Below are 17,040 nucleotides of genomic sequence, written 5' to 3'. Positions count from 1 at the left end.
CTAACAACGGCTCTGCCACTGGACTAATTACAGAGACTTCTTCTAAGCAATTCATTTAGATATGTAAGTTTTGATATGTCTGTTTTAACTGTCTTATTATTTTATAGTGACAGTTAGTACAGTCATGCACTAAGGTGATGCTTTTGAATTTTTTTTTTTTAATTCCCCCACTTTCACCCCTGACCTATGAATGTTGCTGTCTCCCCTTAAGAACTGGATCTCTGAAGGCGGGGCGTCTCCTCCCATGTGCTCCCTGAGCACACCCGGGGGGCCTGGCACACCGAGGGGCCTGGCACACCGAGGGGCCTGGCATGCCTGGGGTATGCGCCGTGGCTCTGCTGGGGCTCGAACCCAGGATCTTCTGCGTGTAAAGCAGATGTGCTAACCACTGCTCTATGAAACCACCCCTGAAATGTTTTTAAAGTAATGACTAATGTCGCTTACCTAGATATGCCTGTAGGTGACAAGCTGATTTCATATACACCCTCTTTGCTAAAAAAAAAAAAAAAAAAAAAAAAAGACTTGTTAGCATCAAGCAAAACAATACACTCCAGCCAGTGGAAGGGCTCCCTTTGGAGTTCCCAAAGCCCTGGCTCACCAAAGCCATTTCACAATGAGGGCACACTGTGGGGGAAGCATGGCCCCACCTCCTTCTACCACTAATGGGCAAGATGGTGGTACATCATTAATGGCATTGGGAATAGAAGCCTGACAGGATCAGACCACAGAAATAAGGGATATAATAAAATAAATTCTCATCTACCCCTTTTATATTTCACTCATAATTTAGGCAGCTATAATCTAGGAATCTGTCACACAAAGGGGTGCCAAATAGAACACTGGAATAGCTAAGTGAATTTGAATTTCTATTTTATATATAAAGAGAAACGGTAAGTCATTTCCAAGAGGGGCAACTCAAACCAACCACATAATCACCGGTGGATTTGTTTCCTAACAAAATCATGCCCATTCTGATAAAGTCACGGGCGGAAAAGAAAGGGGGATGCCAGGGAACCTTGCTAATTCCTCTCTGTGATTTAACTTTCTATGGGTCATTTATTTCTCGTAAGAAGTCTCTATCGGAAACTGGAATAGCGATGCATTTAATAGGTAGAAAGTACACCTCAGGGCTCTGAGTGTCTGTTGCTTTCAGATATATGATGTCGAATGAGGTTCCTCCTCTGATGAAAGTCCTTCAAAAGCTCTTCACCAACTTTTCAGCATCGCATTTAAGGTCCCCATGATCTAGCTCCACCTCCTGACAGCTCCTGACTCATCATCCTCCAGTAATGATTACTGCTTGCAATCTCCTGAATAAACCACTGTTTCTAATCCTGTGCATTTCTACACACTAGAATTCCTTCCCACCACCCAGCATCCCCCAGCTGACACACCTCAGCTTTGGTCCAATGGAAAATTCTAATTCATCCTTCAAAATCTCAGCTCAGCATTACCTTCTATAAACCTTTCCTGACCTTTAATTTACCCAAATGTTAGCATCTCATCCTCTGTGCTACCACCAGACCTTACACACAAACCTACTGTTTCACAATATACAGGATTACAATTTACATATCTATTTCATTTACCATACTGTGGGCTACTGAGGGGCAAGGAATGGATTATTATTCTGTCTCCCAGTGTCTAGCACGTAGAAGATGAGCAATAAAAGCTTATTGAATTTAAGCAAATGTGCAAAGGTACAAAACTATTACAGATGTACAGGGTGACGAAGTTCACGGTGAGAAAAGTGACCCAGACTGGTTAGGCGCCTCTATCAAGATAACCGTGTCGGATCTTTCTCAGATAGGAATGAGTTACAGAGGATAATATAAAGGAACAGTTTTCACACCATTCTCTGCCACATGGGTTAGTAGTTCACAGTCTCCAAGCTGGGCTCTTAGGTAGATGTCTTTGCCCCTCTGAACTAAAATGTAAGCAGAGCTATTGTCATATATATTTATCATATTCCTAAATGAGTTGCCAATGAAGTTTCCCAGAGCGTGAACATAATGTTTCAAAATTATAAATTTGGGGCTACATTTAGATAGTAGCTCACTTCCAATGTGGGCCACCTTTCTGGCTATTAAAAAAAAAATCTAGCATAGCTAACTTTAGATAACCAGAATTAACAAACCCTAGGATCAAGTAGGAATGAATTCTGTCATTTTGCTCTGACTTGCAAACTCATAATTGCCCATTAATTTTCAGCCTGAATGTCCCATCTATGCCTTGTAACAAGTTTCATAGTTTTGTGTATTCTCTATCATCAGTGGAGGCAATATCGCGTTGGTATTTGTAAAACAATCAAAGACTGTTAGAGCTACTAGACTGGGCTCTAACCCTTAAGTTCAAACCCTTAATATTATAGTCAAGGTAACTAAAGTCCAAAAAGATGGCAACAACTTCCCTAAGGACTAGTTAGGTAGCTAACCAGCATAGCAGCAAGGCCACGACAACATACGCTTTCTGAAAGTATGACATTTGTGTCACTTTCGCATTTTTCTGCAATGTACACGTCAACGTGCAAACAGTCAAACAGCTTAACAGACTGCTCATGAACAATTTAACATGTTATGCTAAACTGCTCAAATAAAAAGATGCTTTCTATTGACAATTCATCTACATTAGATAGAAACTGAAAAGCAGGAAAAGAGGAGTCAAAGTATCTTTCATCCATTATTGAAAAGACCATTTTAGACACAGATCAATATAAGAGGAATGTTTACTATCATTTAATTGCTCTGAAACAATTATGTGGTTTTAAGAAATAGACTGTTAGATCATCTAAATTTCTAGCAGCTTTCATAAGCATTGCTAGGAAAATGGTACCTAAAAGCTCTCAAAGAGCTATGTTTCAATGACTCAGAAAAAAATCCCCGTCTTTACTGAGGAGATATTTTAGCTTACTGTCTGCATATATATTAGTGAAACAGGGTCAGGAAATCTACACCAGGCTCAAGAGTTTAACGTCCAGATATCTTGTTGCCTTTTCCATACCATCAGCAAATTCAGAAAGGCTTCTCAAAAGACCAAGTTTAAAGACATCTGAGATAGGAATATCATAGCCTAAAATTAAGACACTAATTGGGCTGTTATCTCTTCCAGATGGAAAAAATCAGGGTGAAGGAAAGATCCAGGGCTCTCCATTTTATCGTAGGCAAGAGTTACAGGAAGGCAGCAAATTACTTACTCGATCACTCGTGGTTCTGGGGCTCTGCGTACTACCTGCAAGGAAACAAGCAGATCTTACTCTTGGAATGGTTCCTCATCTTCAGGACAGCTGACTTGCAAGATTACCATATGCTCTCATTTCTGGTCAAAATAAATCAGATTTAAAACTATCCCTTTTTTCTTGTTAGCTCTTACTATCCCACCAGAAACTCCTGTTTCTGCTCTTCTTAGAACTACTTAACAGTTACTAGTGGGCATTAAAAGATGATGCAATTAGAACGAATCCATCTTCCTAACAGCCAGCAGCTCTGGAAAAACCTTTCCAGATTTTTAAAAATAGAAGACATACTATTTAGTAAGTAAGAGGTTTTAATCATTATTTATAAAATTATTATTATAGCATGATGACTGATTTTTAGCTTTTTCCACACTATTAAGAACAGTAAATCTTCACTTTCTTACATTTTTCACCACAGAAAAAGGGCGAAAAAATCAGGCATTGTAGAAGCTGAAACTTCAATCCAAATTCCAGAGGCATTTGCTACACTAGCACTGAAGATAGTAAGGTTTTAGGACTGATAGAACTTGGATAACCAAGGCAAGCTCTAGTCATGGTATCACCTTTACCCTCTAGTCATAATGCAGTCTCCATGCCAAAAAATGGGAATTATTGGAGGCAAACTATGAAGAGTCCTCAAACATACTCAGGAACTGTTACTCTACATTTGATTACTATTACAATCCTTTAACTCTCCTTTTACTAGTGAGTTTATTCAGTCACTATTTGATTATCTACCCTAAGAATATCGCTTTTATATACAAATTTTCATTACTACTGAAAGAGAAACCAGAATTTACCTGCTGGGGTTCTTTGAACACAAACTGTTTGTCTGACAGATGATGCTCCTTATTTGTCCAGGAGTGACCAGGCCTCTGGTGGAGAAGGCTCTTAGCACTGGTAGCTGAAGCAAGAGAGAGAACAGACTCAAATCAGGGACAAGGCTGGTATCATCACCTTCTATGGGCAAGGACCAATGAAATCCACTTGGATATGACTTCTATGACATCTAGAAATTAATTAGTAGTCTCTCAAAGACCTCAACACATAGAAAGGTTTGAGCATAGTAACTAAATATGAGGACCATTAAATATCAACCCTTAGCTCAATGTCAACAAAAACAGAAAAAATACCAGCCGCATTTAAAATAATTCTTTAACATCAATTTAAAGCGATACAAATAAAAGAGAATGATAATTGTCCACATTCAAGTGCATGCTCATGCGAGATCCCCATAAGTTCTTGCCTGGCTGAGCAACAACCTGGCTCTTCACAGAGCCAGCCCAGGCTCCCTGCACTCGGGCTCGCCGTCTTTTGTCCTCCATATTGACCAAAAAGGCTTCTGCTCTTAGCTTTCAGAAGACTTCATTCCTGATTCAAACCAGACAATGGTATCTGTTTAAAAAAAAGCGATGCTTTTAGTTGGGGTTGTGTACAAACTTGTACGACTAAGGGGTAATTATAATCCTTTCAGGCAGAAGAGGTGGCTCAGTAGCAATCAGAGCTTCTACATAAAATCAACTTCTGTCATCACAACATCTCAACCAAGGGGTCTACTAAGTCACTACTAAAGCCAGGGCTGCTGGCTTGAAGGTTTACCTTTTGCAATCTTATCATAGTACTTTCACTTCGTTCACAAGAAAGTGTGCATTAAGAAATTCTAAAAATCAAGATTATAAACCACGTTACTCTTATTAGTTCCCAAGAGCAGAACATAATGGAAACGAATAACCGGCCTACGTGGACACTGAGAAATAGGCTGAGACTCAGTTTCCAAGCTTATTTCCATATCCCATGATCACTGGCTGCATCAAACTGCCCTGGAAGCTTGTTAAAAACACCCATGCGCTGTCTCAGAAGACCTGATGTAGGCCGGACACAGGTGTCTGTAACAAGCGTTGTAAGCGATGGTGATAAGCAGGTATGTATGAGGACCACGAGGTTAAGTGGCTCACCCAAAATCACTCAGGAAATCAACAGTAGGTAGATTAACATTCAAATTTCATAAAGTTCCAGTCTTCAGCTAATTGAAAAATCCACCTCATAATGGCCAGTAATACTAATTTTTATTTATTTATTTATTTATTGCTAAAATTTTAGTTTACAGCAACTACAGGAGCATGCGCAATTACAAAACAATAACGGGGAGGTCCGTCGAGCCCGTGGTTTGAACCTATGGTCCATTTTTCTATGGGTCTATTAAGTTTCACATCACAGGTTCTCAAAGGTTATAAGCTTATTTTACAGCTTGTTTAGCCTCCCAATTCCCGGGCCCCACCCCCACACCTGCTGATTCAGTAGAGCTGGGCTGGGCCCAGGAATCCGTATGTTTAACAACTTTCCCCAGGTAATAAGTGTGTAATTCTTCTCATTTGATGGGTGGGGAGATGATGGAGGCTGCTGTCTGCCCCAAGAGTTAATAGCAGAATCAAATACCAACTCTCCAGTCACACACGACGTGTAGAAGAAACCCTCGTTTGACATTTCTCTCAACTGAGGTCTTAAAAGTGTAAGACGACAATTAACTAGAGTCCTTGCTGTGTTCACAGGGGAGCAATATATGTCAGGAGACGGTTGTTGAAAATACAGATTCCAGAGCCCCATCCCAGACCTACTGAATTTGTGGAATTCCAGAAACTTTAACTAACAGAACGGAATCCACCTTGGGATTCTCTACCCAGACAACGCTTGATACCCGCGCTGCAGTGCAAAGAGCAAAGGCTCTGGCGTCAGACAGGACTCACTCTGAATCCGGATCGGTCACTTCCCAGCTGCATGACCTGTGGCAAATGACTTCACCTGAATGAACTGCAGTTTCTTCCTCGGTAAACAGGGAGCCGATGCCTCTCTCACGGTTGAACTGCAGATCAAACGATCCTCCTAGGTGAAAGAGCCTGGTCCTCAACAAGGGTTAGCAACTTTTCCCTATTTTAGTTCATTTTCTTCTAGGAGGCTTGGAATGAGGTTTCGGAGGTCGCCTGCGAAGGGACCTGAGAGGCAGTAGTCCCCACTCCCCCAGCCCCAGACACGTAGCGGCAAGCCGGCAGGCCGCACCTGCCGGCGGAGCGGGACGCGCATTCAAAACCGCTCTGCCCTAGGAAGCACCCCACGGACTCAGACCTCCCCTGCTGCCTGAGGTCCCGGGAACCTTAAGAGTGAGGCACCGGCTCCAGCAGCTCCCAATCACAGGCTGCGGCGTCAGGCACTTCCTCTTACGCCACGCGCCGCCGCCGCAGCGGCTTCCGGCATCATCTCCTGGAGTCCGGCCGGCTTCGCGTCCCCAGCTGTTCGAGGGCCACGTTGCTGAAGGTGCCAGAGGCAGGGCCGGGGTAGGAGGGGAACAAAGGGATTGAGGGTTAGGTGGAACCCCGTGAGGAGCCGGAATATGGCGAAGGTGGGACTGAAGATGTGTTTCCTAGGCCGAGGTCCCTCTGGATATCACCTCCCACACACAAGTGGAGACATCCAAGCGCAAGCATGGGATAGGGAGTTGGGGAACCAGGTACTAGGCAAAAAGATTTGAATTTTATATTGAAAGCCGTGAAGAGTTTAGGATGCACGTCCTCTGTGTTCTCATTGCAGGCTGTGCATACCTCGATCCATAGCACTTGCAAGAGGGCGTGGGTCCACGCCTTATTCTTCATGGCTCTCCAGTGCCAAGCAAATTTTGCTTGAGTGAACTGAACAGACCTAAGTTTCAGTCCAGACGCCGCCGTTTACTATGTATATAATCTAGAGCAAGTACTCTGCTTCTTTATAAAACGGGCATATCTCTTGTTAGGAGGATTAAATGAGATAGCGTATGTAAAGAATTTAGCACGATTCTCTAGAACACAATAGAAAATAAATGTTAAGAGAAGTGTCCTCTCTTCAGCTCATCTGAGTTCTTGAGAAAGCTTTAAAGTGGCCATGTTAAACCATGTATCTTACACTGTGAAAATAGCAAAAGTAGCACTGAATTAACTATTTTGTGCAAGTTATTCTTCAAGATCTATCTACCATAGCATAGTCACTGTGAAAGTCTTTAAAATAAGCATTGTATTATTTACTGTTTACCTGCCGGAAGCTCAGTGTACCCCATCAGCGTACCTATATTGTTGCTACTATCAAATCTAATTTTCACAGCATCCTTTATTCTTTATTATACTGTGTGACATTGAAAGAAAAATGATTTATCTTAGAACTGAAAAGAGAAAAGTGGTAAGGCCAGACTACAATTTTTATCCACCCCCACCCCAACAACTAGTAATTTGTCAATGTCTGCTTCTGACTCAGGAACCTTGGCTGTATGTTCCAAAAGATGCAATTTCTTTGTTTTCCCCAATGATTATTGTCTTTGGAACAGGAACAGAGAAACCTGGACTGAGGAGTCCCTAAAAGTAGTGATTAACGCCTCCGAGTAGAACTCTTGTCAAAAATCAATCCATGGCCCACTTGTATCCAAAATAATCGCATTTTTAACAGAATCACTTTTATTTTTACCAAGTGCCCAAGGTGATTCTGATACACAGAACATCTGAAAACCTTTCAGACACATGAGGGTGTCAAATTGTACTGGTTTGTCTGGGACTGAGGAGTTTCCCAGGATGCAGGCCTTTTAAGTGCTAAAGCCAGGACAATCCTGGGCCAACTTGCTCATCCTAGATACATGTGAGTGTATAATAGTAGAAAGATGACCTTGATGTGGCTTGGCATCCTGAGTTTCCTCATATCTTCTTGCAGGATTTGTGTTCTTATTGGGGCTGGGAGGGTGGGGTGCAGACCATGGAGAGGGAATGAAGGTAAGGTGCATTGCCAGTTATTACTCATCGATTCTCAGCTCCAAAATCCATCCATTCTTCACTGCCCTGCGTGCAGTGCTGGAACATTTCTCCTGTGCCATTTGGCCTGGCATTAAGCTTCATCAGTTGAGGATACCGGAGGGACATTTTAGGAGAGGAGGAAAGGGCTCTATTTTCTAATTCCAGTGTGTTCATCTCAGCTGGCTCTGCAATGCACAGTGGCCAGCCATGTTTGGCATGTCTCTGTGGGCTGAATTGCAATGGTTGTTGAATTTACAGCCTTGTTAAGTTTCTCTTGTGAAGTTAAGGCATCACTTGGAAAGGAATGGGATCCCAAAACATGAAATAGGGACATCTGCTTGGGCCCAAATGAAACTGACAACCTTGAACACCCAAGTCATCCTGAACCTCCCTTGGCAGTGGAAGTAGCTTGCCCTCCTGTCTGAGACTAGTTGTCATTTGCTTGAGAACCCTGTGAAACCCACACCTGGAGCAGATGACTTGAAAAATACTGCACAGGTCTGTACCTCCTGAGGGTTCGGAGTGCTTCCAGCTTTTACCTTCCTTGGTGTTCTGCCTCAACCTAGGGGTAGGTCAACCTAGAGATACTTTTAAGTGGCTGCTCCCTCTGTCTGCTATTTCTGTATTTTTAGTTTTCCTTTTCCCCTATAGGTAATTCCTTATTATGGTTAATAATTCTTTATTTTATTCCTGTTTGAGTTACTATATAGTTTCTGTCTCCTATTTGAGTCCTGTTATGGTATGCTTGTGATATCAGGGATTGGGAACAAAGGCTAGCAAGTGGCTGACCCCAGGGTCGACCTTAAACTCCTAATTGGTTTACCTCTGATGGGGACCCGTATTCGTACTACTCTCGTTTCTCTTTAACTGAGACAGCCCTTCTAAAGTCTCAGCAGCTTTTGCTTGTTCGGTTGCCTTGCCTTCTATTCTGAAACCAGCGTTTCTCAGCACATGGTTGGAAGATCATCTGCAACAGTCACTAGGGGATGCTTTTAAAAAATGAAGATGCCAGGCCCCCCATCAAGATTCTGAGTTAGTAGGTCCGGGACAGGGCACAGCAATTTGCATTTTTTACAGTGCCTTGTTTCGTTTTGTAAGAACCTCCAAGAGTTCTCTCTGCCTTTCCCAGTTGCTCGCTTTCTCTAGGTGATCCCTTTTCCACTCAACAGTTGTCTCACCCCCTGGATGGCAAAACTCATAGATCCTTCAAGTGCTTATAGCTCTTAGAAATGATTCTGGGTGAGCGACACACTGCAGCCTTTTTTTAGTTGCCGATTTCACACCAGACTCTTGCTAAACATTCCCTGTTTCAATCGTGTGCCACTTGTGGAGCACCTGCTGCTGAATCCCTGAGAAAATCCAATACGAGGAAAATAATGGCACATCACACTAATAGCTCTCAGTGAAGGTGTCACATAGAGAAATTCCTAGCCCACGTCTCACTGCCAAAGACTTAGTGGTGCCCAGCTTGAGGAAGGAGGGTGGGACAGGAACCTGCCAACTCGACAGTGTATTTCTGTGGAAGCTTTAAAGTCTTGGCTGAGTTTACACAGTGCTGAAGGAAAGAGGATGCTTCCCCAGACTCCAGACAGGAACTCCTCCTGTTCAGTGCCCAGCACGATGGCAGGCGCTGCCAGAGATAAAATCTTCCAGGAACCACTGTGTAAACTATGTGAGGTGCAATTAAAGAACAGTGTACTTGGATGTGAAATTGTGGCGAGCAGACAAAAATCTAGGACGGGAGAGATCACTGGAGGTTATAGTCATCAATGAAGGCTTTAAGGCAACCTGGGAGTTACATCAGGGTTTTTAAAGTATGTAGCATTCAGATGGCTCAAAGATACTGATAGTTATATCCCTCTAAAAAGAGTTGGCAACATTTACACATTCTTATTTTTAAATAATAGCAAATAATATTTCACATTTCCTGAGTGTCTTACATGCCAAGTGCTGCTTTACTTACATGCATACACTGATCAAATTTTCAGAACAACCTTATGATGTAGAGAGTATAAATATTAGTTTCATTAACAGGAGAAAACTGAACCATAATGCTACATGATACCACCATCCCACTGCAAATACATGGCGGAATGAAAGCCAAATTAGGAAAGACAGGACTTCCTGAAATGATACATGGAGCCATCTCCTGGGACCTCGTAGCTGGTTTCTTTCAGCGACTCCAGAAGCGAAGGGTAGGTAGCAATATAATCCTGCATGGAATATGGGAATTCTCTGTACTTTCTGCTCAGTTTTTCTGTAAACCTAAAATGACTCTTAGATATACAGAATTAAAAAAAAAAAAAGACAGTAGAAAATATTTAAAGTGAAGCACAGAACAAAAAAACCGGAAAACTCAATGGAGGCTTCTGGCACTACAGACGAATAATACAACTAAATTCTGGCTAAATTAGAACAGAGTGGCCTCAAAATCCCTATTAATGCTAGTTAGAAGTGTGCGTATGGCTCCTCTGTTCTCTGCAGAAGTTTAAAAACATTTTTTTTGTTCTATCATATATCTGTTATCTTACAGCATACTGAATCCCTGCCTAGAAGAAATGTAAAACAAATAATTACCCAAACTCCTGCGAAATGAATTTGTAGCCACTCTATACAATTTAATGCAAAGCTGGAGTCACAGAAAGTGATATATCCAAGGGCAAGAAAACAAAACCCAAGGAGAAGAAAGTGTAGGAAACTGAAATCAGAGCTAGAAGCAGTGAGCAGTAAGAACATAAACCATCAGTGGTTGCCCCTTGCGGGAAATGCCAAATCCAGCATTAAGAGCAGGAGAGTAACTCTTGGAATCACTACGAGGTGAGGGAACTAAGCCTGAGGTTCCTGCATTGAACCAGGTATCTCCAGAAGAGTGAGTGGTGCTGACTTGGTAGAGTTCTCGGGCTGCTGACAGAAGCAAAAAAATTATTTCTGAAGGACATCCCAATGTAGCCCTCGGGATTCTCCAGATTAAAACCAACCAAAGGGGACTTCAAAATGAAAATACCAAACAGAAGAAAACAAACTATTTTGAATGAGAGTCAGGAGAAATACAAACAATAGATTTAGACTCCTAAGAATTTCAGATACAAGAATCACCAGATATGTCAGATATAAGAATCACCAGCTTTGGAATATAGAACGCCAATGTGTGAAATACTTTCTTAAATTTTAAAACTGAATTTTTAAAATAAGCGAGCATTATTAAACTATCAGGAATGACCAGGCAGATTTAAATAAGAACCAACTAGAACTTTTAAAAAAGAAAAATGTAACTAAAAATAGGAATGAATAGTTTTAAACAACAGATAAGATAGAATTATTGAACTGAAATATAGAAATAAATTATGCAGTATGCAGCTCAGAAAGACAAGAAAATAAGGTTATGAGATGGAATGGAGATGACACATAACTAGAGACTCAAATGGAGACAATTTTTCAGACATGATAAAAGACATGAATTCTTAGATGCAGGAAGCATAAAATAAACCTATAACAATAAATTTTTAAAATTCCATACTTACATTGTCATAACACTGAACATCAAGTTTTCTTTAAAGTGGCCAAACATATATCACACAAAAAATGCCATACTGACTTCTGAATGCCAGTAACGGAAGCTAGTCAGTAGAATAATCAGGTATTTCATTAACCTTAAGATGCCATCAATTCTAAATCACATCATTATGAATTAAATATAGCACCAACAAAGAGAAACAGTTGTGCCAATTAAACTATAATGTGCACCAGAAGGAAGGTCTGAGGAGCAAGGGAGGTGTGCAAAGAAATTGGTAAACGTGGCAATTTATACCAACATGTTTATATAAAATGATGAAAACATCTAATTTATAGGGTTAAAAAAAATACTAGCCCACAAAAACACACAAGTCGGGAAAGGGTTGATCAGAATTACAATGTTCTAAAGACCATGTATTATTAAAGAAGGGATTATGACTTCAGATAATTTTAGACTGAGTATGCACTGAAAAAGTTCAGGAAAAAACACAAGAAAAATATAGAGTATAAAACTTTCAAATGAGTATAGGAAGAGAAATTGAATTAAAAAAACAGTCAAGAAGGGAGAAAAAAGCATAAAAGACAGTAACATATCACTAAGTCTGTGTTTTAGGAATCATAAAAAATGTGATTGAAATAATCTTACCTATAAAAGGCAGAGATTGCCAAATTAAAAAAAAAAAAAATCCAGGTTTATTTGGCTTACAAGAGACAAAGCTAAAATATAAACATGTAGAAAGAAAGAAGGCAATAGGATTGGAAAATACATACTACTAAATACAAAATAAAGCAGACGTAGATATATTGATACCACAAAAAGATTTTAACATAAAAAGTGCTATCAGTAAGGACGTTACTACATGACCAAAAAAAGGGTTAAGCTCATCAGAAAGACCTAAGAATTCTAAACTTTATTTCACAAGATAGCCTCAAAATGTATAAAGCAAAAGTTGACAAAAACGGGAACTACAAGTCCACCATGACAGTGAGAATTCAAAACACCTCTCAATTACTGCTGGCCAGGCAGACAAAAGTTAGCCAAGATATGAGAATATTTGAACACAAGTTTGATTAAATGGACATATACAAAAAATTATAGTAATAAATGTTGTTCTAAGCATATAACCATATATGCTTACATGTACATATGGTACATTAAAACACTTGGTCATACCTAGACATAAAGTCTCATAAAATTTCTAGAAATAGGTAATAATAAAAAGTTTACATCTGTATTAGTTTTGTATAGCTGCTATAACATTACTTCAAACTCAGTGGCTTAAAACAAGACTATTCTTTCACAGTTCTGGAAGCCAGAAGTCCAAAATCAGTTTCTAGGCCCAAATCAAGGTGTTGGCAGGGCGGGCATCCTCCAGAACCTCTACGGGAGAATTTGTTCCGTATCTCTTCCACCTTCTGGTGGCTGTATCATTCCAATTTCTGCCTCCCTGGTCACACTGGCTTCTCATCTTTTGTGTGTAATCTTTCTCACTTCTCTCTTATTAAGGATACTTGTGATTATACTTAGGGCCCATCTGGATAATCTAAGAAAATCTCAAGACCCCTAAATTAATCACATTAGCAGAAACCCTTTCTAAATATAATATTTACATATGTATATATATTTTTTATGTCAGGCTACATTCTGAGCACTTTAAAAATATTAATTTTAGTTTATAACAATCTGTGAGATAGGTACTATAAGTATTCTCATTTTTCAGGTGGCAAAAATTGAGTCAGAGGGAGATTATAACTTGCCCAAGCTCTACCATACATATTCTCTAACCACAGTGCAATTATTTAGAAATCAATAATGAAAGATTTATAGGAACTTTTTATTTTGAAATCATTTAAGATTTACAGGAAATTTGCAAAAGCAAGACAAAGAATATCCATACACCCGTCACCTAGATTCTCCAAATGCTAATATTTTGCCACATTTGTTTTATCATTTTCTGTATGCATTTTTTCTAAATTTTTGAGATTAAGTTGTATATAGAATATCCCATTATCCCTAAATACTCTAATGTGCATTTCCTAAAAAAGAGGACTTAAGTAACTGCAGTACAATGATAAAACTCAAGAAATTAGCATTGACACAATGCTATTATCTAATCTGTAGACTTTATTCAGTTGTAATTATCTTGAAAATGTCTTTTACAGCAAAAAAAATTTTTTTCTTCTTCTCTACCAGAATCCAATCCAAAATCATGTGTTACATTTACTTGTCAGATTTTTTAGTCTTTAATTTGAAGTGTTTGACAAGTTTAGGCTTGTTAACTTTGTAGAATATCCCTCATTTTAGATGGTTCTGATATTTCTTCTTGATTAGGTTCAGGCTATACACTGTAGCAGGAATACCACATAAGAGATGTTGTATCTTCATTGACATATCAGAATGCACATAATGTAAAATTGTCTTAGTAATGGTGACATTAATACAAGTTATTTATAAAGAAATACATTTATAAAAACTTAAATTTGTGCTTTTAAAAACTTGTTTACTTTTAAAATAATATAATTCATAGGTCAAAGAAATCACAATGTAAATTTTTAAATATTAGCACTGAAAAAAAGTGTGCATCTTTGTGTATACACACCCACACAAAGAGATAATCCAATAAACTTAGAGCCTTAAGATGTTAATGTGAGAACAGAAAAAATATTGCGCATGAATGAAATACATGTCCAATTTATGAAATAAGGAAAATAACAGAATAAACCCCCAAGGAAGCAGGATAATGTAAAAAGAAGGGAAGAGAGGGACAGCAAAGCCCAAAGTTGATTCTTTAAAAAAACTAAGTAGAAAAACTTCTGAAACAATGGTCAAAGAAAAGGTGAAAAGATATAAAAAATATTAGCAAATGAAATATTAAGTGTATATCCAGCAGTTTTAAAAAATAAAATTTGTTACTTTTTAATAACAAATTTAGAAAAAAAATGAGTAAATGCTCAGAATATTATTATTATTTTTTTTTTTCAAAATTGACTCAAGTTAAAATAGAAACCCTGAGTGGTCTTATTATCATTAAAACAATCTGTAATTAAATACCTTCCCACAAATAAATGCTAGGGCCAGATGGTTTTTATAAACTTTCAAGAAAAAGACTGTCCTAATCTTTTACAGATTCTTCCAGAGAGTAGTAAAATAGGCAACACTCCGCAGCACATTTAATAAAGTTATAATCTTGGTTTGCAAACCAGACAAGTATGAGAAATATTGCAAGCCAATTTCCTAAATATAGGTGTAAAAATTTCAAATAAAATACCAGCAAGTAACTGAATTCAGCAGTGTCGAAAGAGTGAAATATGACCAAGAATGCAAAGGTGATTTAATACTAGAAAATCACAACTAAACTAAGGCAAGGTCTCTGAAATCTTTGGGAAACAGATCACCTAGTGTATAATTCAATAAGTATGTACTCCTGCCTGTTCTTGGAGCACCTCAGGTATGCGCTCTCCTTGGGCTCTGCACAGGCTGGTCTGCCTGAAATGCGCTTTGCTCAGATAACCGAAAGGCTCGCTCAAGACTTGTCGAAGGCCACTTCCCACCAAGGCCTGCTCTGAGTCTATTATTTAAAATCACAAGCCCCCCACTCCCGCCCCCCACGCACTGATTCCCCATTCTCCTTAACCCGCTTCATTTTTTTCCCATAGCACATGGCACTTATTATCCATCTTTTGCTTATTTTCTGTCTTCTGCCTTTGCTCCCTCCCCTCCTCCCAACTCAAATGTAAGCAGTATTGGGGCAAGAATTTTTGTCTGCCTTATTCACTGCAGTTTCTCCAGCACCTAGAAGAGTAAACCAACCACTTCCCCTGTCTACCAGCTCTCTACCAATAACCACCACCACCACAACCAACCAACCACTGTGTGCGAGCAAATGAAATATTGTCCAGGTCACTGTGGTTTCACCATTTCAACAAAATGAGAGAAAAAGGCAATGTGTTTTTCATAAAGCTAAATTTATTCAATTTAAATGATTATTCCTTATTCTGAGATTATGTTCTTCCTACTTTTTACATGCTAAAATGTCTTTATATAATGATGGTAATTTGGTTTTTCTGTTTTTGTTCTGTCCTTAGCTGACAAAATTATAAGATAAAAACACTTAAATACTCCAATTAATTTTTTTTTTTTTTTTGCAAATTTACTGGTGCTTAAAACTCCAAGCCTTGGAATCACAACAGAGGAAAGTCCTACCTTCTAGGCTATATGCTTCACAATATTGAATTATTGCTTGGCAATTTCCCCAAACAAGTTATGTAGTAGGATAAAAGTTAAGTATTAATTTATATTAAGCCAGTGTAAAAATGGCCTTAATTTCAAGCACCAAAGAAATATATTTTCAATCAAGACAATTGTTATATGATCTTTCTTTAAACTAATTATATCAATATCGATAGGGTAGCAATTTAAAACTTCTCTGACATCATTACTAGGAGTAACCTGTTCTAACATATGTAAGCAGTTATTAGTGCGGTGCAGAAGAAACCAAAACGACTGGGGTCCAAGCAGGCCACTTTCCAGGGTCAGGGTTTTAGTGGTCCCATAGGTGGTTGTCTGTAAATTTTGGCCCGTTTACCTTTACAAATCATACGATAGCATTCAGTATTTATGTACATAAACTGAGAAGAAATATGTATTAGAAGAAAGCATATTTTCAAGGGCTTCATGTGTCAAAAAACTCCATATTTCATGAATTATTTTTATGTCATTAGCTACCTCTGAGAAAGAACAGTTCCATATAAATCTACAAACTGGGACATGCTTTTAGAAAACCTTACAAAGAGCTATGCAGATTGTCCTCTCATAAGTGAATCAATCAATCAATCTCTACTCCTCAAAGTGTTAAAAACAAGAAAAAGAGTAGCTGGCCATGCCCTTTCAAAGTATGTTTCAGGGAAAATACAACTATCATCATGGCATTTTAGGCCAGAGGACATTGTTGAGAAGTACATGTGATTCTACCATTCTGTCATTTGTTATACTCATGCTCCTTCCTATTAAGCTATTCTTGCTAATATTAGTTCTGTATCCAGTTGATATGAGCATTTATGATAAATTTCAAAATAGTTGGTGGTAGCATTCAGATATATGTCAGTAGCTCTTGAAAGAAACTTCTGCTTTCGTCCCCATTATGACCATATTTAACTATTAAAATGACAACTGAATGTCCTGGAGCTGGGTGGGTGACTTGCAGTGAATGTGCACAAGCTGGAGCTTCTGGCCAAGTTACTCAGTATAATCATCAAGGCTTAGTTCTTCTTGGCACGCTTCCGACAGTAAGCCCGGAAAGACTTGTTATGATTCATAGCGATTTTGAAATATAACCAAGAAGGCAGAATTGAAACTATTGAGCCCTAGGGAAAAAATGGGGAGATAAATATAATTAGAGCCTACAATTTGAGCTAAATTAAAGCATATGATCTTATGTTTTACTATAATATTGTTTTATTTATAGACAGATAATAAAATCTATTTTTTTTAAA

The 17,040-nt window shown here is 38.9% G+C and overlaps 2 protein-coding genes and 2 long non-coding RNA genes across 6 annotated transcripts in view; 2 read left to right on the top strand and 2 right to left on the bottom strand.

The window, feature by feature from the left end:
* The window catches only part of ALKBH3 (alkB homolog 3, alpha-ketoglutarate dependent dioxygenase), a 29,289-nt gene extending 22,900 nt beyond the window's left edge, over positions 1 to 6,389 (bottom strand). Inside the window, exons 1-5 of one of the 3 annotated variants that reach the window (XM_039867383.1) lie at positions 5,977 to 6,389; positions 4,479 to 4,627; positions 4,033 to 4,136; positions 3,194 to 3,228; positions 445 to 492 (exon numbers count right to left, since the gene is read on the bottom strand). In XM_039867383.1, coding sequence (XP_039723317.1) covers positions 445 to 492; positions 3,194 to 3,228; positions 4,033 to 4,136; positions 4,479 to 4,557 — 266 coding nt within the window. In that variant the 5' untranslated portion in view covers positions 4,558 to 4,627; positions 5,977 to 6,389. The remainder of the gene's footprint in view (positions 1 to 444; positions 493 to 3,193; positions 3,229 to 4,032; positions 4,137 to 4,478; positions 4,628 to 5,976) is intronic. The other 2 variants (XM_039867388.1, XM_039867381.1) reach the window with 2 other exon arrangements.
* Positions 6,390 to 6,455: 66 nt separating this feature from the next.
* LOC120606286 (uncharacterized) lies at positions 6,456 to 7,094 on the top strand. The gene is made up of 2 exons (XR_005653855.1): positions 6,456 to 6,734; positions 6,815 to 7,094. It is a non-coding gene; the product is annotated as an uncharacterized LOC120606286 (long non-coding RNA).
* Positions 7,095 to 7,968: 874 nt separating this feature from the next.
* Positions 7,969 to 17,040, top strand: part of LOC120606297 (uncharacterized) — a 35,390-nt gene continuing 26,318 nt past the window's right edge. Inside the window, exon 1 of the long non-coding RNA XR_005653862.1 lies at positions 7,969 to 10,229. This is a non-coding gene — a long non-coding RNA (uncharacterized LOC120606297). The remainder of the gene's footprint in view (positions 10,230 to 17,040) is intronic.
* Positions 15,495 to 17,040, bottom strand: part of HSD17B12 (hydroxysteroid 17-beta dehydrogenase 12) — a 131,139-nt gene continuing 129,593 nt past the window's right edge. The window contains exon 11 of the mRNA XM_039867380.1: positions 15,495 to 16,911. Within this exon, the coding sequence (XP_039723314.1) occupies positions 16,807 to 16,911 (105 nt within the window). The 3' untranslated portion in view covers positions 15,495 to 16,806. The remainder of the gene's footprint in view (positions 16,912 to 17,040) is intronic.

This window comes from Pteropus medius, unplaced genomic scaffold, assembly GCF_902729225.1.
Source record: "Pteropus medius unplaced genomic scaffold, Ma_sr-lr_union100, whole genome shotgun sequence".
Classification (NCBI taxonomy): Eukaryota; Metazoa; Chordata; class Mammalia; order Chiroptera; family Pteropodidae; genus Pteropus; species Pteropus medius.
Note: the sequence above shows the minus strand (reverse complement) of the source record. Positions and strands in the feature narration are given on the sequence as shown.